The sequence below is a fragment of the Prionailurus viverrinus genome, chromosome D4 (assembly GCF_022837055.1).
Source record: "Prionailurus viverrinus isolate Anna chromosome D4, UM_Priviv_1.0, whole genome shotgun sequence".
Classification (NCBI taxonomy): domain Eukaryota; kingdom Metazoa; phylum Chordata; class Mammalia; order Carnivora; family Felidae; genus Prionailurus; species Prionailurus viverrinus.
In genome coordinates this window covers 13,766,282-13,788,522 of record NC_062573.1, presented here as the reverse complement: position 1 = coordinate 13,788,522, position 22,241 = coordinate 13,766,282, and the positions used below count along the sequence as shown (strand labels likewise).

The following is a 22,241-nucleotide window of genomic DNA, read 5'->3' as shown; positions in this document are numbered from 1 at the left end:
ATTTATAGATTCATTAACTTTTTACTACACTTGTGAAGCCAGGAAGAGGGGAATAAAGGAAATGAAATATTTGGTCCTCAACGTTTCACTAAAAGATGGTGGCCCTTAAATACGGAGGACAAAAAAAGCTAGGTAATTAAGGCCAGTCTGAAGAAGTGTTAGGAAGTGCTGTATCTTCCAGAAGGATCCAGAACTGGAATCTCCTGGTGGGGAGGAACACCTCTTTCAGCCCTCCCACCCCCACCCCCAGTAGCTCATCCATCTTTTCCTTATAACTGCTGATTATTTTTTCACCAGGTGGCTGTTCACCCTCTATGGCATGCCTCCCCATGGGAGCCCACCACTTCTGGGCAAACTCTGGCTGTGAACATACTTCTTATATGGTCGTGTGGTTTGACTCCTTACAGCTCTCTCATTTTATTTCCTTTTGGCAGAGTTAGGTGCGGCAGGATGGCTGAGTGTGTGGGCTTTGGGGCTACAAAAGCTTGATCTCAAATACCGGCCCTGTTGCTTAAACTAGCTGTGTGATTTTGGTCAAGTCACTTCCCCTCTCTGGGCCTCAGTGTCTTGATGTATAAAATCGCAATAGTATCAGGAACTCTGGGAAAGACCCAGAAAAATGGCAACAGTATTCTTCACTGCACAGTTAAGTGGTGAGGAGAAAACAGGTTGGTTTACTAATGATCCGTGGCCTACACGCACATTTCAGACCGTGCCATGCGGTGGGACTGTTCCTCTGAACATTCTCACTTGGATCCCTTCCCTAGCCTAGCAAATCACTGCCCTTCTCAGGGCTTCAGTTTCCCCAGCTGTAAAGTAGATGAATAATTCCCAGTTAATGAGGATGTTGGAGGAGTTCAAACATACTTAACAAGCCTTTTAGAGTTGCTGGCACATAATAGTATCTCAGTACACAGCAGCAGTCGTGGGGGTGTTGTGGTTGCAGCTCTGTACAGTGTAAAAACCTCAGTCTCAGGGTCTGCTCTATGAAAGAGGCAGTAGGCTGAGCAGCTTCAGGGGGAGCTTGGACTTCCCAGGGGATGGGTGTGTATCTGGGTTTAGCCACCACGTCTATGCAAGTGATCTCATCCTCGAGGACAGACTGTAAACGATGTCTTCACAGAGTCACACGTCTTCATTCTGGGGAAGGATAGCATCCCACCTTTTCCCAGTACCTTCCTTCATAGATGTGCGGCATGTGTCAAGTACGATGAGTTTTTCCTCAAAAGCAGTGACGATAGAAAGCTAAGCAGAAAGGAGGAAACCTTTTGGAGCCACGCAGAGCAAGTGCCTTGGGAAATACCATATATGTATGTCATGTTAGCGTATGTGAAGTTATACAGAGAGTTTTGGTTCTATTCTTGGCATTTCGCTTCGGTACCTAAGTATCTTTCTTACAGCTCTCCATCGTTCATGAACATCTGTTCTGATGGCTTTGTAAATAGTTACCTTTTCAGATTGTATGTATAGACCGTTTCCCGGGTTTTATTATAAATAGTGCAGTGGACCTCTTTGGGCATGAATTCTCTTCCTTCTTTTGTATGATATTCATAGAATCTGTTCCCCAAAGCAGATTACTGGGTCAAAGGATATGAGAGTTGGCAACACAGTTAGACAAAGGCAGCAGCGGACGTGACAGCTGAGGGCACACGGCTGCTTTGGAGATTCTTGTAGAAGAACCCCATTTGGGAGAGTTGACATGCACAGTGCTGCCTTCGCATCTTCTGTCTTAGCCGAGGCTTGTAGCTGCTGCTTGTTTCGTTTGCCCAAAGACTCTGGGCCAAGTCATGAGCTGGAAGCTGGAATACTGATCTGTGTGTGCCTCGCCTAAAATACACATTCAGCCCCATGATTGCGAAACCCCACACCGGACCCAACAAAGGAGCGATAAGACCAACACTCATGAAAGGGGCTTGTTGATTGTATTCAGACACACGTGACCTTGCACCTGTTCCTTCCACCCCGACCTTTCTTTTCCCTCCGTATATCAGGACTTCTGGCTCAAAAGACTGTGCAGTGATGAGAAAGTACTGTGTGTTATGTACTGCAGATGTTCTCTATGAAGTCAGGAAGGGAGAGTCTAGCCTAATTCTGAATAAAATGGTGGTGGTTGTCTGGTATAGGGGAGGTCAGTGCTTTGGGTAGACTTCTGAGAATGGTGCGATATCTTTACATGTCTCCACTTAACTGATAAGTCATTTGACTTTCTAGGATTTCTCTGTTTTAACTAAATATAGGCATTTTCCATATTCCATTTTCCATTTTCCATATTCCATATATCCATATTTGGCTGTGAGGTTTGCTAACTGTTGGTACTCTGATGCATCGACTTTTTGAGATGACTTTTGTGGTGATGGAGAAATGACAGTGACCACGAAGGCAGTGGCAGCCGTTACTTACAGAGCATTTACTGTGCCCAGGCACTGTTCTAAGTGCCTTACATTTATTACCTCTTTTTACCACTTCATGATTTCATTAAATCAATTCATTTCAGGAAAGAGAAGCCAGACATGGAATCTTGGAAAGGGAGATGAGAGCCAGGAGGGGGAAGAAACTTACTATTTGTCTTAGAAGAAGTCACGGGGTTGACTTCTGACCCTGCCAGCAACTACTGACTTTGGGCAAAGTCCCTTCACCTCTGCCCCCTCTCCTCTGAAATGGAAATCATGACTCCTGCATTGTAAAGAATTAAATGAAGTAATGGATGTAAAAATCCTGTTGATCACTAAACAGATGTGAGGCATTGATAGGATGTGTTATTCCTACCTCACCCCAGACTCGGGGTTCTGGGAACCTGAGCCATTTTCCCCATTAAGGATGCTGCGTAGATGTTTTCTCTGTGCTGGGGCGTGTGCTGGGCGCTAGGGAATCCAGAGGCATGGCTCCTACCCGAAGAAGATGTATGCTCCAGCCTGGAAGACAGGTCATAAAAAGATGACTGAGTGTACCAGCTGGTTGATCAATACCATTTGAATGGCCCAGGCAATAAGTGCTTTAAGAAAACAGGGGAGGGAGATTGGTCCTGTGGCTTGGGGGAGGCGGGAATGGAGCCATCAATGAAAGGGAAGGGCCCTTTCTTCCTTTGCAGAATGTACTTTGAAAGCAAGCCTTTGGCCACAGCCAGGACAAAGAGGTTCGTAAGGCTGAGTCTGTGCCCTGTGGAACAGGGGCACTCTTGTCTTTCGTGATATGGTTAAGAAAGCAACACCATGAAGTTCCAGTGTGGATTTCGAATAGAGGCCCTGAAGGTGGAAAGTTCTGGTGCCCTAGGAGCATTTCCATCTCAGCCCTCCAGCTGGCCTCAGACTTCGGTACCACAGAGCCTCCACTCCTGACCCCCGTGAGCATTGTTCTAGATCTGGTCAGGAGATGCTTCTGGAGTGTCTCCTAGTTGCTTGGGTCTTCTGAGTGATGGGTTGGGAAAAACTAGCCTTCACATCATAAATTTGCTGTCCATCGTAGATCCTGAGCAAAGACTGGAAGTAAAAATATGCCGGAAGGCCACCCAAACATCCCACGCGTTGGGAGTCTGGGACTGGGTGGCTGGACGTCCATTTCTCAGACTTTCAGGGTCCCTTCAGGTCTGAGTTGTGACTCTGCTGGCTAGTGCAGAAGATGACACAACTCAAGGGAAGACAGTCCTTGCCCTGAGGAAGTTACAGTCCATACGGGAAGCTAGACTCAGGGACAGACCCCTTGCTGAGCTGTGTGTCCTCCACGAGCATCCTGATCTGAGCTGCTCAGCTGTTGGGTTGACCCGGACTCCATCCTTTCCTTGCCCCTGCTGTGCTCTGAATTATAAGGAGCCGCGTTTCCCAGGTGCCCTTGTCCTCCGGACCTCAAGTAGTTGGGCCAGAAGGATGCCCAGCAAGGAGATTGGAAGGTGGGAAGAAGGGCCAAGCCCAGGCTGTTTCTCCCCACTCGCTCTTGCCTCTTGCAGTGTCTTCTGTGTAGCTACCTCTGGGATCCACTCCCATTGGGCGGCCCTTGCTGAACAGCCCTGACTTCCGTAACACCATCTCTTCCCTTTCTCTCTCCATGCTACTCCTTGGTTGCCTTCCTGTCCCCTGTTTGACTTCTCAGCCCATTCATCACCTGTGTCAAATCTCTATATTAAATTGCCTCCATTTTAAATACCTAGATGGCCTTCTCTTTTTCTGGGTCAGACCCTGTAGGACCTACCTTACCACCCAGATCAGGTCCCTTAGAGTATTTGACTGTTTCCACTCTGAATAATCCCATGGAAGCCATTGTGAGATCATGGCTGTGCTGATGAATTTAGGGTACCAGATTTCTTTTCCCCTTGCAAAGAAAACAGAATTATAGAATAATTTCAGAATAATCTGGCTGTGTAGATTTCTCAGTAGGCACCCACTGGGATGTGAGGAATTACAATCTTTCTTTTCTTCATGGGCCTTTCATTTGGTCGGAAAATGCATGAGCTCCTTCCTTTCCAACTATGTGAGGGACTATTTTGATTTTTGAAAAATTCATGCAGTCATTCTCCCCCTCCCCCTATTTGCCTGGGCTGTTGATCTTGTGATATATTTATAGAGATTGTGGTTGGCTGACCAGGAGTTATTTTGCAATAGGAATTTGTAAGATTTCTACTTCGAGCATGTGTTCCAGACTTCTCTTTCTTTAAAAAGAGAAAAGTCTTTCTTGGAGCATCCACTTTGCCCTCCTATAATTATTTTTGTTTCACAACCAAAGTAAGTTCAGTGTTTTGTGCAGTTTTTTCTTCTTTCTTTTCTTTTCTTTTCTTTTCTTTTCTTTTCTTTTCTTTTCTTTTCTTTTTCTTTCCTTCCTTCCTTCCTTCCTTCCTTCCTTCCTTCCTTCCTTCCTTCTTAGTTTCTTGTGTGTATTTCTTTTGTTTCTGGTCTTCTGTCTTCTTTGGTATCCCTTTACGCTGAATTTAAGAGGCCACAGCTCCTCCTTCATATAGGGATTGTTTTGCAAATGGGAACGTGGTACCCGATAAAGGGTGCTTTGGGGGCCAGGAGACCCCAGCTTCTCTCTAAAGGGAGGGTGTTGGAATAGTGTAGGGGGGGGCAAGCTAGTTACCATCCCCAGCTTTACCATGCTCACTGCAGACATCCGTAATCAGTCACAGTACTCTTTTCACCTGAGCTCTGATGTGACCCCAGAATCCACCTCAGCGCGTTGCCCCCCAGGGGCCACTACTAATTGAATAGAATTGGCACTGAAAATACAACCTGTTTGCCATTCTTGGACTAGATGATTCCCTAGACCCCATTCATCACCATGGTTCTCTGATAATTGGCAATAAGGTTCCTTTATGTTTTAAACCAACTGCTTGACCTTTATTAAGCCCCTTCTGTATGCAGCATAGCCCCGGGAGCTATGGAGCCACAGAGGAGCCTTGAAAAGCTAGCCTTGTGGAAATTTTGGTTGGGAACAAAGCTGCAGAGAGTGGTGATGTTTCCCAGGTGCTCAGGCAGGTTGTCCCTGTGGCCAAGGATGGCTTCGTGGGGCAGGGCCTGGGACCCAGCTGGTCAGTGGACTGCAGTCTGTGTGGTGAGACAGCATGAGCAAAGACAGAAACACCAGAATCAGCAAGTTTCAGAAGTAGGAGGGTCCTCAGAACCCATCTGGTCAAAATTCTCCAATTTATAGGTAGGGAAACTAAGGCTCAGAGGAAAACAGGACTTGCCCAGATTTTAATAAATGATAATTTGATACCTACAGTTCAATAAATGCTAAGTCATTTTTTTTTAAATTTTTTTTTCAATGTTTATTTATTTTTGGGACAGAGACAGAGCATGAACGGGGGAGGGGCAGAGAGAGAGGGAGACACAGAATCGGAAACAGGCTCCAGGCTCTGAGCCATCAGCCCAGAGCCTGACGCGGGGCTCGAACTCACGGACCGCGAGATCGTGACCTGGCTGAAGTCGGACGCTTAACCGACTGCGCCACCCAGGCGCCCCAAATGCTAAGTCATTTTAATTATAAACATTTATATATCGTTTACTATCTACCAGGCATTGTTTTGGGAGCTTTGTAAATGTTAACTGGTTTAGTCCAAAGTATCCTCGTGTGGTGAGTAGTATCATGATCCCCATTTGGCAGATGAAGAAACTGAGTCTCACTCAGAGGGTTTTGTAAGTGGTGGAGTTGAGACTTGAACCCAGGCCATCCAGCTCCAGATTCTATGCAGGGAGGCACTGTGCCAAGTAAATTCTGCTGAAGGGATCAGAATATGTTTGGGTTTCTTTGTTTCTTGAATGTATTAATTTTACTCACCACCATCAGGGTAATCATAATGACATCATCCAGATCTGTGGCTCAGGTAGCCTTGTTAACACTAGCTGAGAATTTTACAGACTTTATACCTTTTTATCCACCCAGCAGTTGTGTTTCACGGGGATTTTTTTCCTCTGTTTTACATTGGGGGAAACCGAGGCTGTGAGGTGAGGTTTCTTGAGCCCGGTCACGGAGCTACATCCTGGCAGGATTTGAACGTAGGCTGCCTGCCTCCAGATGTGAGAGCTGGAAGGCTTCTGAGAGGCCGTCAGTCCAGCAGCCTCCCTGGACAGGTGGACAGAGGGAGGAGGGCAGAATTTGCCCATGCCAGCATTCAGGGGGAGGGGTCTCCTGGTGTGGGGATGCTGCTATTCTGGGCATGTCAGTGTCACCCTCGCCCTGTCACAGGAGGCCCAAGCCCTTTACTTTGGTCCTCCTTGAAGAGGTTTGAGGATAGCCTTTTCCTTTACTGACTTACTTAAAAATACCTAAGGAGGTGACTTTGAAAAACCCTGTCCCCCAATTCTGGGTTCAATAATTGGAGCTTGCAGTTCTCTCTAGTTATAATAGTTTTTTTTTCCTCTCTTGAAGCAAAAAAGTCTTTCTTTTTTCTTTTTTTTTTTTTAACTGCCCCCCCACCCCGCACCACTTCCTGCTGATCTGAAGCGAATATTTATCACATATTTAATGAGTAATCTGAGTCTTGGCTTGGTGAGGCTGTACCAGGACATGGTTTATGGCTGATCTGGTTTTAACTCGCTCCAGGCGGTTTTCCCTGGAGTTTTCTGTAAAATCATAAACCTGGAGAGAGAATTTTTGTGGAATCCAGTCACATGACTCACTCTTTTGTAAATTGAGAGATTAACTGTGTGACTGTAAAGAACTGAGATGCATTTCTTTTTTGAAAAGAAAACAAACAGAGCAGCATTTATGCACCCAGAGGAGCGTGTCCACTCTTAAAGACGGGGAAGTCACTCGCCAAGGTCACCCCGCCGGGCCTTGGAGGCAGCATGGCATAAGGTTTGAGAACACAGACTTGGAATCAGAGCATCTGGGTTGGGGCCTGGCCGAGCGTCTTTCAACTGGTCCCTGCACCCTGCAAGCCTCTGGGACCTGACCTGGCCCACGGGACTGGGGACTGTCCCTACCACCCAGGGTGGTTGTGGAGATTACTCAAGACGGTATACCCCGTGCCTGAGCCCAGGGCTGGAATACAGGAGGTGCTCAATAGATGCTGGCTGCTCCAGGATCACTAGTATTGTCCCTGTTGGAGGCCCTTTATGCTGGATTAATAGTACAAGCTGGTGCTATGTGGCTGTGAAGGCCCTCCCCTAAGCATGTGACTGATTAGCCCACTTAGTCCTTAGAATGGCCCATGAGCTGGGCACCAGCATCACACCCATTTTACAGAGGGGGAACTGAGGCACTGAGAGGTCAAGTCACTGAGAGGAGAGGGTCCCGCTAGCAAGTGGCAGGGCTTGTGTCCCACCTGACTCCCGGTGACTGCCACCACCGCTGCTGGTGTTTTTCTTCACAATTTAGTCTTGGAGCCTGAAGGCTTTTTTTGACTGCTGGTCCTGGGGGGAGAGACCAGGCCTCATCTGGCCTAGGCTGAGGCCTCAGCTGACCCTCCCTTGATGCTGGCATCAGCCCCCTGTCGGGTCTTAATGCCTCCATGTTGCCTGCTCTAGCTGCCTTCTGCAGACACAACTCTGGCCATGTTTCTCCCTGCCTAAAGCTCTTTGTGTTGGGTGAGAGGTGGAAGGCAACTCCCCATAGTTTCTCTGTGACTTTCCTATAAATACAGTGTTATTTAAAAAATTTTTTTTAATGTTTATTTGTTTTTGAGAGAGAGAGACAGACAGAGTGTGAGCGGGGGAGGGGCAGAGAGAGAGGGAGACACAGAATCGGAAGCAGGCTCCAGGCTCCAAGCTGTCAGCACAGAGCCTGACGCGGGGCTTGAACTCACAAACTGCGAGGTCATGACCTGAGCCTCAGTTGGACACAACCAACTGAACCACCCAGGCACCCCTACAGGGTTATTTTAACATAAAAAATTAAAAAATATATAAAAAATATAAAAATATATAAAAATTATTTTAAAAAAACCCATAACGTTTCTGGACCTGACCCCAGGAACAGCTTCACCTTTTTTGATGTGGCCTTAGAACTTGTGATCTGCCCCCGCTGGACAAATAGAATTTGCATACATTAAACAACCAGGAATTCTCATGGATCCTTTAGATCCATGTGTGGATTGTGGGCCCCAGCTGTGCTGGCACCAGTGCCCTGGGATGGGACCGAGTCTTGGGGTTCGGCATGAGTCCCGCATGGCCGCCTGGGGGAGGCTGCGGCCTCTCCTGTCTGACGTCAGGACGCCGCCCTCCTTCTAAGGTCCTTGGGTCAGGCCCCACTTCTGTCTCTCCCGGGTGCCCAGATCTGTGCACAGAGATCATGTCCTCTGCACACAGTCGAAGACAGACCAGGTTCCTCAATGGCTGCCTTTATTTGTATGTTTTTAAACCTACCATTTATTGAGTGACTGCTGTGTGCCAGCTCTGCCCCACATGCTCTCCACACACTGTCTTAGGTGATCCTTGGCGCTCCCAGCAATCCTTTGACCCAGAGCTTTCTCTCCTCCACTGCTGTCCCCAACTGTTGCCATCTCTTCCCTGGAAGATGACAGTGGCCTCCATGCTGGGCTCCCTGCTTCCATCCTGCAGCCATTGGTTGCTTTTGGAGGTGCATGAACCTTCAGGAAAGCCCGTGAGCCTTGGAGTGAAGCCCAAACCCCTGTGCCTGGTCTGCATGTGCTCAGTAATCACCAGCTGTTGATGGTATGACGGGGACAGTAATGACGAGGTGGTGGCAGTGATGATGACGATGTCAGCATTAGGGTCCTCTCCTGGTCCATCTGGCTGTCCACCAGAGGGAGAAGAACCTGCCTACACCTGGCAATGACTGTGAAAGGAACAAAACTGTACTGGTTCCATTCCTAGGAAATCTGATTTATTTCTTGACCACATGACTTCAGACAACAAGGGCTTGGGGAGGGGCAGAAGGGCATTGTAACAAAGAGGAATAAAGACATTGGTCATTTCTCTTTGTTCTCCCTGGTGGTTGGAAACTTGGCCAGGTGATGACATGTCTGGGCCTCCCTTGGCCTCTGGGCTCCGGACCGGGGTCTAATCAGGAGTTCCCTATGTGAACCTGGGCATGTCAGTGGGCTGGTCCCTTTGTCCAGGGGTAAGGCCTTCAGAGAAGGCTGTGGCCCTGCAGGCCTCAGTGACCCAGGCTTCCCTGCTGGGCAACATGGGGCCCTTCTCTTTGCCCTCTGCCACTCAGCTTATGTTAGCTTCATTTGCATCTAGACTGTACATTCTCCCTATTGAGCCAGAGCTCTGTGTGCCCTGTTCCAGCCTCCCTCCCTCAGGGAAGCTCTTCCGACCCTGCAGTCTCTTTGGATCCTGTTGTCAAAGATGCTTGGGGAACCTAGGCCTTTCTCTTGAGAGCACATATCTCGGTTGGGAATTATAAGTTGATAGTGTGAAATAATTAAGCACAATCACTGCCCATCTCCCTGACCGTTCTTGTGGCTGTTGTGTCCCCAGTAACAACCCTGGTGTCCTGCACACACAGGCACTTAATAGCTCGTATCGGGGTGAATGATGAGGAATGAGGTCTGATTCGGCATCAGTTTCCCACGGCCTTTCTCAGAATCACATGTTTGCTGTGCATTCTATGAATACCCATTGAAAGATGCACTTCTTTGAACTCAGAGCCTTCTCCGGCAGCCAGCTCCCACCCCTCCAGCTCGGATCCCTGAGTGGTCTGTGGCTTTGAGTGACCACGTTCAGGTAGAAAGCAAATACAGAATTAAAAACCAGGCATCACGTGCTAGAAGTGTATCACTGAACGTGATGTCAGAAACAGGGTCTAATTAGGGAATTTAGAATATATTTCATTTCCTGGGAGCGCTATCCTCTTTGTAACATGCAAAGCTGTTGTTTGGTGTTGGCACAGTCACCCTTCATAGATGTTTTTCAAGAATGAAAAAGCAGGGGTGGCCTTTGCTTGAGTTGGGGCCTGATGGTTCAGGAGGTGAATAGTTGATGTACATTGTTTTGGGCCAGGTTTGCCTTGTTGCTTCTAGACCTGAAGGGCCAAGTGTGTAGAGGAAATGGCCATTGACTGGGGTGAGAAGATGTGTGAGCCCTGGCCAAGTCAGGGACCTGCTGTGTGGCCTTGGGCAAGTCACTTGGCCCCTCTGGGTCGTTGGCTAATTCTTGGGCCAAGGGGGATAGTTAAACTGCAGTGTCTCCTGAGCAGGGTTTGGGGGAGGATTTGGTGTCGCGTGACGATCCGTGTCAGGCGTGTGACTCATCTTCTCATGTACCGGAGAGACGATTCCTGTTTTCTTGGTGTGGAGGCCCAAGATTTTTGGTGTCTTCCCTGACTTTTACTTTCTGTCACAGCCTAGATCCAGTTCGTCAGGAGGTCCTGCTGGTTCTACCTTCCAGTATATTCAGAATCCACTTCCTTACCCCCTTGCTGCCACTCCCCTGGTCCCAGCCACACCATCTTTTACCTGGCCTCCTGCCTCCTTCGACCTTTGCCCCTGGTCCATTCTCAGCTTAGCAGCCAGAAGGATCTTGTAAAAATGGAAGTCAAATGATGTCACTTTGCCAAAACCTTCCGGTGGCACTCTAGGGTAAAAGCCAGAGGCCTTCAGTGGCCACCAAGACCCCACGTGGGCCAGCCTCCCGTACCTCTCCTCCTCTAGTCCTTGCTCATGGCACCCTTGCTGTTCCTGGAGCACACCAGGCACACTCTTGCCCTTGGGTCTTTGCACTGGTCATTCCCTTTGCCCCAGATACCAACTCCCTTACCTTCCATTGTTTGCCTAATGACACCTGCTCTTCTCACCTTACTTAAAACTGCAGCCTGTGGCCCCCTCCCTTGGCCCAGCATTCTGACTGCCCTTCCCCTTCTCTGTTTTCCCCTCACAGAACTAATTCCTTTCGAGCATATGATATATTTTACTAATTGATTACGCCTAGTGCTTCTGTCTCCTCCGAGTTGAATGTAATCCCCGTGAGGGCAGGGATATACCCCAACTGCCTAGAACAATGTCTGGTGTATATAGAAGGAGCTCATTAAATACAGGGTGAACAAATGACTTTCTCCTGATTTGAGTCTTGTGCCTCAGTGGGACAGACAGGAAATTCCAAGTTAAATTTTGGGGATCCACGGCTGCTGGAAAGGAAAGAGGTGTGTAAGTGAGGCTCAAGTTGTTTGGAACCCACTTGTCCTCCTGTCGTCCAGAATGGTAGGAGACGTAGAATGATCCTCTAGGCAGGGTCTGCTTCTCACTCATAAGTGCAGTGCCTCCTCCAGGCTTCCAGGTCGAGTGCACTTGGCTTCCCTCAGTCCTGAGGCTGAACGTCTTCCTACAGGGTCAGTTGTACCTGTTAGTAATATAAAACAGTATTTTTATATTCAAACGTATGCACGTGTGAAGTACACAGGCTTATTTTGGAGTAATGTGCATTTTATACTTGTGAATATAACATTCATGTGAATTAAGAGAGACAATGAGACTTGAAAGGCATTTGGGCATGTGGGGAACTTCTTTTCTCTCCTGAGTTCACATTCACTTTTCCCTTCCAAGGGAGGAGAAAGCCAAGAAGTAGTAAATGTTGGGTATTTGGAATTGTCCATCATTTGGATTTGAGTTTGTCCACCCAAAGCTGAACACAGTAGGCTTTCAAGGAATATCTGTTGAATGAATAAAGGAGTGAGTGATTATTTAAGATCAGTTGTTATACTTCATCCTAGTTGCCGATGCAGATCATTTATTCATCTAAGCAACTTCATTGTCATTGTTTCCCAAGAGATAACCTAATGGATTCAACCATATTTGCTGAATGTTTGCCATGTGTCAGGCCCCGAGCTGGGTGCTGGAGTCATGGCCACGTGTGGGATATGGTCTTTGTCCAGAAGGAGTGCCCGGCCTGGGCGACATTGGTGCTCCAGGAACTGTGGATCCCATCCCATAGAGTTGGTAAGAAGTGCTGGTGATGGAGTGTTAGGAGTGTTGGGGGAACAGTGAATAGGGACACGTCAAATCTGGTGGGGGAGATGGGGGGAGTCATTGATGTCTCCCAAGAGGAAGCAGTTTTTGCATTGCAGTAGGGGAGGGAGAAAGCAAGATCCTAATTATACCACCATGGGAATGTGCTGTATCGGGTCTGTCTTGGGCTTAACTGGCTGAGGCACCATTTTGGAGATGCCCTCTCCAAGATGGCGGCCCTCCTCCATCCTCTCAGGGCTCAGGGGACCATGAGCACCCACATTCGCAGTGGTACCTCAGCCTTGCTGAGCCGCTGGCTTGGTTCTCTTATCGCAGAAAGGCATTTCATTCTTCGAGATCAGGCAGCCAGGACCCAAGGAGCTGTTTTCCTCCATTGTGCAAGCATGACAAATCATTAATTTTTGATTGATTTGCTTAGAATTATGGGCGCCCCAGCATTCTTTCCGCCGCTGAACAGCTGTATAACAAATGAATATATCAGTGTGCACAAAAGATTGGAGATCTAAGAGAAGCAATTACGTTGGCCACCCTCCCCCACCCTCACCCCTTCCCGGGCAATGAAGGGAGGAAATTTTTACCAGAAATTCCTCAAGTGGCTTTAAAAAAAAAAAAAATGCCTTTTTATAATTGAATTAAATCTTTATCTCTTTATCTTTTGCAGCAGATTTCCAAACACATACCAGTTCCCCATGTGCTTGGGTTCTATCCATCCAGGAGGAATCTTTAATAATGAAATTTCAACTCGTGAATTAAAACCAAAATGAAAAAAAGAAAAAGAAAAAAAAAAAGGAGCAAATTCTACCCCTCCTTTTTGCCTTTTTTTTTTTTTTTTTTTTTTTTTTTGGGTTGCTGCTATTCCTTTAAGATTTTGGAACCGTACCAGTGCACTAAATGTGACCTCCATAACTTTTAAATTAAGAATTTATGCTGGCTTGAAATTTATGAAATATTTCAGCATGAAAGAAAGCCTTTTTCCCTCAGGAAAATTGAGCAATAAATCACAGCACTGTGGATTTACTGCCCTAGAGCCAGCGAGAGATAGGATTTTTTTTTTTTTTTTTTGCTTCATTCTGAAAAAAAAAATGTAATCATATAAGACAGCTTAGCTGCTATCCTCCTACTCTCTAGAATTTTTAATTTCAGCTGTTTCTGCTTGGATTTATTTCCAATATTCCTGCTCGGCTTTTCAATTTCCTCAGTTATTAAATTTTAATTCAGTGCATTAGCATTTAAATTAAAAAAGGGTTTATTTTATCGAAATCGTTGGCCAGCCCCCATCCCGTAGCACACGAATTGCCTGTTTCTGCCATTTGCACAAAATGTGAAATGCAGCTAATGTCCTACAACTTACATTTGCACAAATTCAGAAATAAAATTTCTGGGTTTGGAATAATATTTTCTTTCCAAGAAAATCCTTAATAAGAGAATGGAAAAGAACAACTTAACATTCATTTGGGAGGGAAGAGGAGGGTCGAATGAAACCGAAAATAGCTTTGCCCGGGTCCTAAGGAGAAACTGGTGTAAAAGGAATGGATGGGGTGGGCAAAGGGGGCCAGGTGCCCTTGTGGAGAGCTGGGGGGGGTGTGGATGCCTGTACCCCCACCTTGTAAGCGTGAGGAGGAGGGTCTCTCATGCGCCCACTGTGCCCCGCCCCATTTCACTTGCCATAGAGGGGCTTGGTTAAGATTGGATCAGCTCCATACAGAGAAACAGAGATGAAGGGTGGCAGGAGACCTGATTTAACTCTCATGCCTCCCGTCCCGTTTCTACCAATGAGAACCTCAGGTCCATGGAAAAGGAAGGAGCCTGCCCAAGGTGGGAGCCAGACAGAGCCAGACAGAAGCTGCATCTATAGGAGCACATGGTCCATTGGCAGCTGGATTTCCATTGCTCAAGCGGGTACTCCAGATACCTGGCCTGTGTTTAGTACCTAGTACTTAACAAGTACTAAGTACTTACTACTCAGTGTATTTGGTATCGTTTTGACCAGCCCTTCAGAGGAAGCCTCAGAGCTGTGGGGTCTGGTGGATGCTAATGAGATGCTGGCTTGTAGCATGGGATTTGGATCACTCCCTGAGACAGGCCGGGTAGACCCCTGGAGCAGAGCAGGTCGGCCCTGCCTCTCGCTCATCTGCCGTGCAATCAGTACTTAGTCCGTGCTAGGTACTTTTACACGCGTTACCTTATTTATCAGAAGTCTCGCCAGTCTTAGGAGATAGTCCTGGGGGTGGCATATTGCCATTTTGCACCTGAGGAAACTGAGGCCTTGAGGGTGCAGGTGACTTACCAAGAATCATACAGCCCGGAAATGGCAAAAGCGGGGCTCCAAACTCAGGACGTCTATTGACGCCAGACCCCGTGCCGTTCACCTTCAATGCAAATTGAGAAGCAGGTCAGATTACCATGGGTAAAAGTGAGTTAGTTGGTGGTTAAGGTTGAATCTTAGGAAATGGCTGGTATTAGACCATTTGGAAAATGACTGTCAGAGGTTCAGAGGTTCAGCTTAATTCAAGCAGTAGGTAGTTGTGAGGATGCAGGCAGCGCTCGCCTGGCATCTCACAGATCTCTCCACCTGAAGGTCGGCGCCCTCAGCACTGTGGGCTCCCGCTGGGGCTGGGAGGGCCCCTCACGGCTGGTCTGGACTCAGCCAGGCCCAAGTGCCATGATTGACGGGAGCTGTGATATGAACACATGCTTTCTCGGACATCTCTGCCTTGCGCCTGTCGTCCACCAATGCGCCCACCCGCATCAGCTCCGGTAAGCGGCCGTGTCACATCTGCCCAGGTGGCCCTCGGCCCTCCAGCGGCTGCGTTTCCTCTGCCGCACCGCCCGAGTTTCTGTGCAGGGATTTGTTTGGACCGCTGAACATTTTTAGCATTTTGTCTTTGTTTTATAAAAATTGGTGGAAAACAAAACTGAGAGTTGCTATTGGTGGCAAAAGCACAAGTAACACAAACATGAAAAGGGAAACGTAGGTGGAGATGATAAGGTGAGCCAGAGACAGAATCTTTTCTCCTACCTGGTGTCATGTTCACTGTCCTCATGTGATCAACCCTGGGTGAAACGGGGAAGGAAAAGGACCAAAAAAAAAAAAAAAAAAAAAAAAAAAAAGACAACATGAAAATATGTATGAAATGCTAGAAATACATGGCCCAGAGTTGAGTCTGAAAGATGAGAGATCATTTGGGATTTTATAATGTTTTAAAGCTCTCTGGGGCAGAATTTCCACCCTTTACCACTTCTGCCTCTTAGGATATGAAGATTAAAACAAGTTCTTCCCATTCACTTTCCATAGAAGTTTTGGGGAATGCAAGATGTTGGAAAGAGGCTGTAATTGATCCCATTCTTTTGCTCCCAGTGAAATAATATGCAAACCATTTTCCGCTTTCTTGTTTCTTCCACTGAAGTAATACACCAGCATCCCATTAATTTCTCCCTCCCAGGCCTCACGTTTCTACCTCCTTACTTGTCCTTCATCTTTGCATTTCCCCGGTCGGGGCAGTGGGGGCTGTGTGGGTTTCCTTCATTTCCCGATTGGCTCTTCTTCTGAATGTTGGCGGGAGATAAAATATTCCAGAGCTGAGCGAAGAGGGCACCGGAGTGACCCAGACCTAGGCTTGTAGCTGTGGGATGTTGGATAAATGACTTACATTCTTGGACTCTTGTTGCCTCACTTGTAAAATGGGGATATTGTGTATGTATGTTGGGGGACCCATCAGGAGGACTGAATAAGAAGCATTAAATGTGCGGACACTGGCGCCTGAAGGGAAGTTAGCTGGGGGAGGGAGTCTGGACACCCCTGGGGGCCAGGCTGGAGGGCCGAGCGTAAGGCAAGACGGAGCAGCGGGCACTGTGGAAAACCAGGTATGGCAGCCCTAGCTGGCTGTGGTCATGTGGGCCTGTGTGCTGCTTTCACATGCTGAAATCCGGCCTTCTTTGGGTGAAATCCTTGGTGTTTTTACGTATTGACCGCATTGAAGTCCACCATCTGGTTTTGCCAGTTTGCGACTTCTTAGTAAGCGCGCTCATCCAAAGGGGGCTGCTGTTGTCTTTCTTTTAGGTCCACAATCCTGAAATTCAAAAACCTTGAAAGCAGAAAGATGTTTTGTAATTGGTGAGGTGGCACAAGTTGGCCTGAAGGGAGAAGAGACTCATTGCGTCTTCACTGAGCCTCTGTAGGCTGACAGCATATGTTTCACTCTGGAAGTATCACTGTGTGCTTGAGTTGGGGTCGGGGGATGGGGTGTCTCCCCAGACCCTGCCAGGGTGTTTCAAAATACAGAACACCTGCGCTACATTACCTTCCTAAACTTGGAAGGATTCTGAATTTGGAAACACATGTGTGCCAGAGTTTTAAACCTGCATTATTCTAAGTGTGATTACTATTATTGTAAATGCTTTGACAAAGCCAGGAAAACGCATCTTTGACCAGTGCGTCCTTCCCATATCTGCAGCCTACTTCAGCTTCTGCATAGAGGTCCCCCCAATACCAGCCTAGTGGTCAGGAACCCCAGGTATTGGTCATTCCGTCCTCATGAGACTTCAGGCAGCTCCCTCCTGGCTCAGGCCCTGGGTCTCTCCATCTGAACCAGAACTTTATGATTTCTGAAATTTTCATTTGGTCAGCCTTATCTCCCTGTCCACCCCTACCCCACCCCCACCCCCAAATAAAAAGAGATTAAGAACCAGTACTCTCTTGTCTCTCCCTGCTAGGAGGGTTGGGGGACAGAATATTTTAACATAATAGGATTTTCCCCCTCCGGTTGGTAGGAATAAATCTGCGGCTACTGTTTTATTGGAAATCCCAGATGAAAATAAAAATGGTGCAATTCAATCTCAGATTTAGCTGGTTACTTACTTTTCACTGAGTCCCCAGGGCCCTGTGGTTGCTGGGTTTGTGTTGGCAATGGGTGCTCCTCTGGATTTAAAGGGCCAAGCAAATTCCGGGGGTGGGGGCGGGGGGTGGGGTGGGTGGTCTGACTCCCTCTTACCACTAGGGGCAGATTTTCCCCACCTGGAAGAATGGAGCAGGGGTTTGTGCTAGCTCTCCCTTCCATCTGGAGGCGGGTGTCGAGGGGGAGCTTGGTGGGGCATCAGTGGGTAGGGTCTGTGGTTTCCCCCATGGCTGATGGAGGTGTCTTGGGTTTCTTTTGCAGGCTGACGGAGCCAGTGCAGCTGGAAGGAAAAGCACGGCGAGCAGGTACACTCCCCGTGCCCATGGCTGTCCCCTTCCCTGCCCCCCCTCCCCGTTTCACAGCTGACAGCCACCTCTCTCTGGTCCGTCCCTTCCCCGGAGGATGTGCGGTCGTGGTTAGCCCCCGGTACCCTCTCTGAGCAGCCACGAATGGACCAAGGATGACTGGGTTCTGAACTGGCCTTTGGGCGCTCGAGCTGGGGGGAATTATGGTGAAGCACGAGACTGGGCAGAGGACCGGGCTCGAATCCCATCTCGGCTGCCGTGCAGTGACCTCCAGAGCAGCCTGCCCATCCCATCCTAGTCTGGAACTCGTGGCCCAGCTTGAGTCCTGTGCTCGTCTCCCTGAACCTCACCCCCTCCCGCCACAGCAGGGGGAGGGGATACTCTGCATAGCCAGACCAGGGCTGTGTCCTCACCCTGGGAGCTGGCAGGAGTTTGGATGGGGGGGGGGGTGTCCCTCAAGGAAAGCTGGGCGGTCATTCCCGAAGAAGGCGGGAAGAGATGCTGGATAGGCCCACGCTGCAGATGTCTGCCTCTGGTGGTGGCACGGGCAGGCACTTGGTGCACGTCAGCGCTGTTTCTGCTGTCGCCGTGTTCCCTCAGGGAGGGTGGAGCTGGGGTGGCCAAATGACCTTTACGGGGGCCACTGGAGATAGGAGGAAGGCAAGGGACCAATGAAAGTTGGCTCTCCAAGCCACACACACCAGATCTGGACCGGGCTCTAGGATTACCTACTGGAGTTGGGGTCAGAGTATGAACGCCAGGCAGAGGAACTTTCCCTTTAGTCCACAACTGGTTCTTTAGAACGTTAAGAGATTTTTGTAGGAAAGAGAGGGTCTGTGGCCAAGTGAGTGTGAAGGACAGCGGGTTCAACAGAGGCAACAGATTTCTTTGCTGTGGGTCCTTTTCAGTCTCTCACCTGCTCATGTGTGCGCCTGACAACATCTGGGATGAGAATTCCATATTTCTCCGAGTTGTTTAACTGTGGAACCCTTTTATTGAAAGTTTGGCTGCGGAGCAAGTGTTCCTTGGAACGCGCTTCGGGAAACGACGGGGAGCCATTGCTCTTTGAGAAAGAGTCACATGTTTGGCTCTGTGGTTTGGGAAGATCACCCCAGCAACCGTGTGCAGGGTGGATTGGAGGCGGCTAGAATGGAGGCAGAGATACCGGGCCGGAGGTCACCGTGACCCACACCACCCAGCACGGCCCGGCTCCCAGCCGCTTCCCCGGTCTCCTCATGTGTCCGGCTCCCCCTTGCTCCCCCTGACCTCCTCTCAGTTTATCTACCCCCCTAAACCAGGGGTCGACCAGCTTTACCTGTAAAGGGCCAGATAGTAAATATTTTTACAGTTTGAAGACCATAGGTCTCTCTGGCAACTTCTCTGTCCCATCAGTGCCTGTGAAAGCACCATAGGTGATCCATAAATACCCAGTCTGTGGTTTGCCAACCCCTGGCCTCAGCTGACTCTTGCCTGAGAGCCTTTCCAGCTGCTGTTCCCTTTGGCTGGAATGTACTTTTCTCTGATCTTCCTTCGCGTCTTGACTCCATCCTCCCCTGGGAGAAACCTTCCCTGCACCTCTCCTTCAAGGGCCTGTGGCCTGTGTCCCTCATAGGCTGTTCATGCTCTGTATTTATCCCACGTATTTGTGTAATTTTCTCTGCCTCTCCCCTTAGGGTACCAGATCCATAGGCAGAAACCCCTAGCAGGCGCTCAGTGTTTGGGGGACGGATATCCTGAATGAGATGGGAGATGTGGGGATGATGTGGGGGTGGGGGGTAGACCACCAGGCTCAGGCCTGTGAACGCTGGCAGTGACACCTGTGGCCGGCAGCTGCCCAGCGCCTTGTGTTTGGCTGCTGGGCCCCTGGTCGTGGGATTTCGTGTAAGAGCAGTACATGGGGCGGCGGCAGTCCCTAGACTGGGGGTGCCTGGAAGTGCTTCCTGGATTGGATTGTCACGACTGGAAGGGGCCTCGGAGCTTGTCCAGTCCCACCCTCTCCCTGGACACTTGGGGAGGGACGGCCCTGCTCGGGGTCTTGTGATGAATAAGTGATGTCAGTCCTCGAACCTGCTAAAGCAGGGTGCTTATCCCCACTCAACAGTGCTGTGCTGGAGTGAGGGTCTGGCCAGCCTCTCCCACTGACCCCCATGTTTATTGAGCAGCTGTTCTGCTAGGCCCAGTGCCGTGTGTCAGAACTCAGACGGATTCGATGCTAAAGTAGTCATCCAGCAGACTCTTGAGTGTGGACAGAGGACGAGCCTCCATCTGTTTCTCAGGACTTTCATGCAGGTGTAGTTCTTGCCGTCACTTTCCGATGCGTGAGTTTCTCCCACACCAGGTCAGAAGGCCGCAGGCAGGTTTCCCCATAGCAGCAATGGCTGCCTGAAGTTCTGAATTGAGTCTTACCAGCCTCAGGCTGCCGTCAGAGGGAGAAGAGGTGCCTGGCCTGGTCAGGGGAGGGGGGGATGGCACGTGTACCATCAGTTTGCCCGGCCTCAGTAGCCTGGGCTTGCACATACTCTGTGGCAGAGCGCCGTGGTATCCCCACAGTGCCAGAATATGCACCAGGAAGGGCCAGCTCAAGTCTTAGGGTCATGTGTGACTTAAAGAAGAAATTTCTAGTGGTAACAACTAGCATTCATTCAGCACTTCTGTGTCAGGCTCTGAGCTAAGTGATTCACATATATTAGTTTATTCTTAACTGATGTAATCTTTATAATAGCCCTATGAAGGAGGTACTCTTATTATTTCCACTTTACAGAAGAGGAAACTGAGGCATGGAGCGCTTAACGGGCCTCAGGCTGCCCAGTTGGAAGTGAGCAGTAGAGCCGGGATGCCCACCCAGGTCTCACTTCTCTGATGGGTACACTTAGCCACTGTTCCCTCCCACTTCTGAGGATGAAGTGGTCAGTTAACAGATGTTAGAGGAGCCTGTTAGGGGCTGGGGGCTGTGCCATCGGCTAGGTGCTTGTCAAGAAGCCAGGGACTTTGAAGGAGCTCAACCAGTGAGTTTATATTGATTCTATAATTAAAGCTAATAGAGCATCTTTGAGAGACCCAAACAGTATTGTTGTATAGTGACCCAGCATTCAGTCTGAGAAGTGAATTATGCGTTAAATATCAGGAGAATATTAATGCAGGCCATAGCTGAGGCTATTTGTGAATTTGACTCTGGCCTTGCGTTAGATCGGCCAGGTGGGGTTTAGACACCTCGGCACTTTGCAGAGCAAAGACACATTTAGTCCCTGTTTCAGATGGAGAAACAAAGGCCCGAGGCTCCCTGAAGTCAGAGTTAGGCTATGCCACCCTGGCCAGGAATGACCTAGAAGGAGCCCCGGCCCTCTGACACGGGCCTCCTCCCCCAGCTCCCTGCCGGGTCCCGGCACACTCGGTTATTATGCCAAGGTCTGCTTTCTTCCCAGCGCCTGTCTTTTGGCCCAGAACGCCTAATTTTGTTACTTCTCCAGAGGGCCTCTGGCTAAACCCCAAAACCAACAGCACGGACTGCTAAGGAATTAGTGTTAAATTGAGGGGGACAAGGAGAGGTGGTGTTTCTGATCCTAAGAAACAGCCGAATGTGGTTTGGTTTACTTCTCTGTAACCCAACCTGGGTCGATTTTACAGGACCGGTGATCCCTGCACTTGAGGTCAGTGCTGACTTGGTGTGCAGGTTACAAACCACATAGCACAACTGTAGCCAGACTTCACTTATTCTGAGAGGCGTGGGGGCTGTGGGGCCTTAACTGTGGAAAATTCTAAAGGAAATGCAGTTTTTGTAACCAAGTAAACGTAGCTACAGGGTTGCTGTAATGAAGAATTATGCCTTTTTTGTCAGTTGAAGGTTTTTAGAGCTGATAGGGCTCTATAGATAATCTGGAGTAACTGTCTCATTTTCAGATAAGGAAACCAGGGATAGAAGAGGTTAAGGGACTCATTGCCTTGCTGTGTAGACCGGTTGCCTAACAAGCAATCAGGATCTTGTAAACAGAGAGATTTGGTCGGGAGTGGGGGGTTGGTGATAAGACCAAATCTCATGCATTCATTCCGCAAATACTTAGCACCTACAAAGGGCCAGGATCTGATCTGGGTGCTGGAAATACAGTGGTGAACAAAACAGAAATCCCTGGCCTTGTGGAACTCGTTTTGTAGTGAGAGTGGAGGCGATGTAATTAATACATACAATGTGTGGTATGTCATAGGCTAAACAGTGATGGGAGTGAGAGAGAAGCAGAATGGGGATTGGGAGAGCCAGAAGGAATATTGCACCACCAGAAGGTGACATTTGAAAGGATCTGAAGAAAATGAGGGACTGAACCAAGCAGTCATTGGGGAGAAACACATTCAGGCAGAGAGAACAACAGGTGCAAAGGCCCTGGGGCAGTGGTGTGTAGATTGTGTTGGAGCAGGAGCAAGGAAGCTGATATGGCAGATAGCGCTTTGGAGGCTATCATCAGGACTTTGGCCATTACCCTACGTGAGGTGTGGGGAGCCACTGGAGAGTTTGAGCAGAGGGATGGTATGATATGATTTGGTTTTAAAAGGATCATTCTGGCTGCCAGAAGGTGAATAAACAGCAAGAGGCAGGATTAAAGAGGTGTTGCCAAGAGTTCAGGACAGGCAGGACCTTAAAAGGTAGCCTTGGAAGTGAGTTTCCGAAGGCTGTATCTTCTCAGGCCCGGGGAA

At 48.8% G+C, this 22,241-nt stretch overlaps 1 protein-coding gene across 25 annotated transcripts in view; it reads left to right on the top strand.

Moving 5' to 3' along the window:
• Window positions 1-22,241, top strand: part of ZNF618 (zinc finger protein 618) — a 377,016-nt gene that overhangs the window by 275,543 nt on the left and 79,232 nt on the right. For all 25 annotated transcript variants that reach the window (XM_047828947.1, XM_047828945.1, XM_047828943.1 and 22 more), the window contains one exon: window positions 17,515-17,558. In XM_047828947.1, coding sequence (XP_047684903.1) covers window positions 17,515-17,558 — 44 coding nt within the window. The remainder of the gene's footprint in view (window positions 1-17,514; window positions 17,559-22,241) is intronic.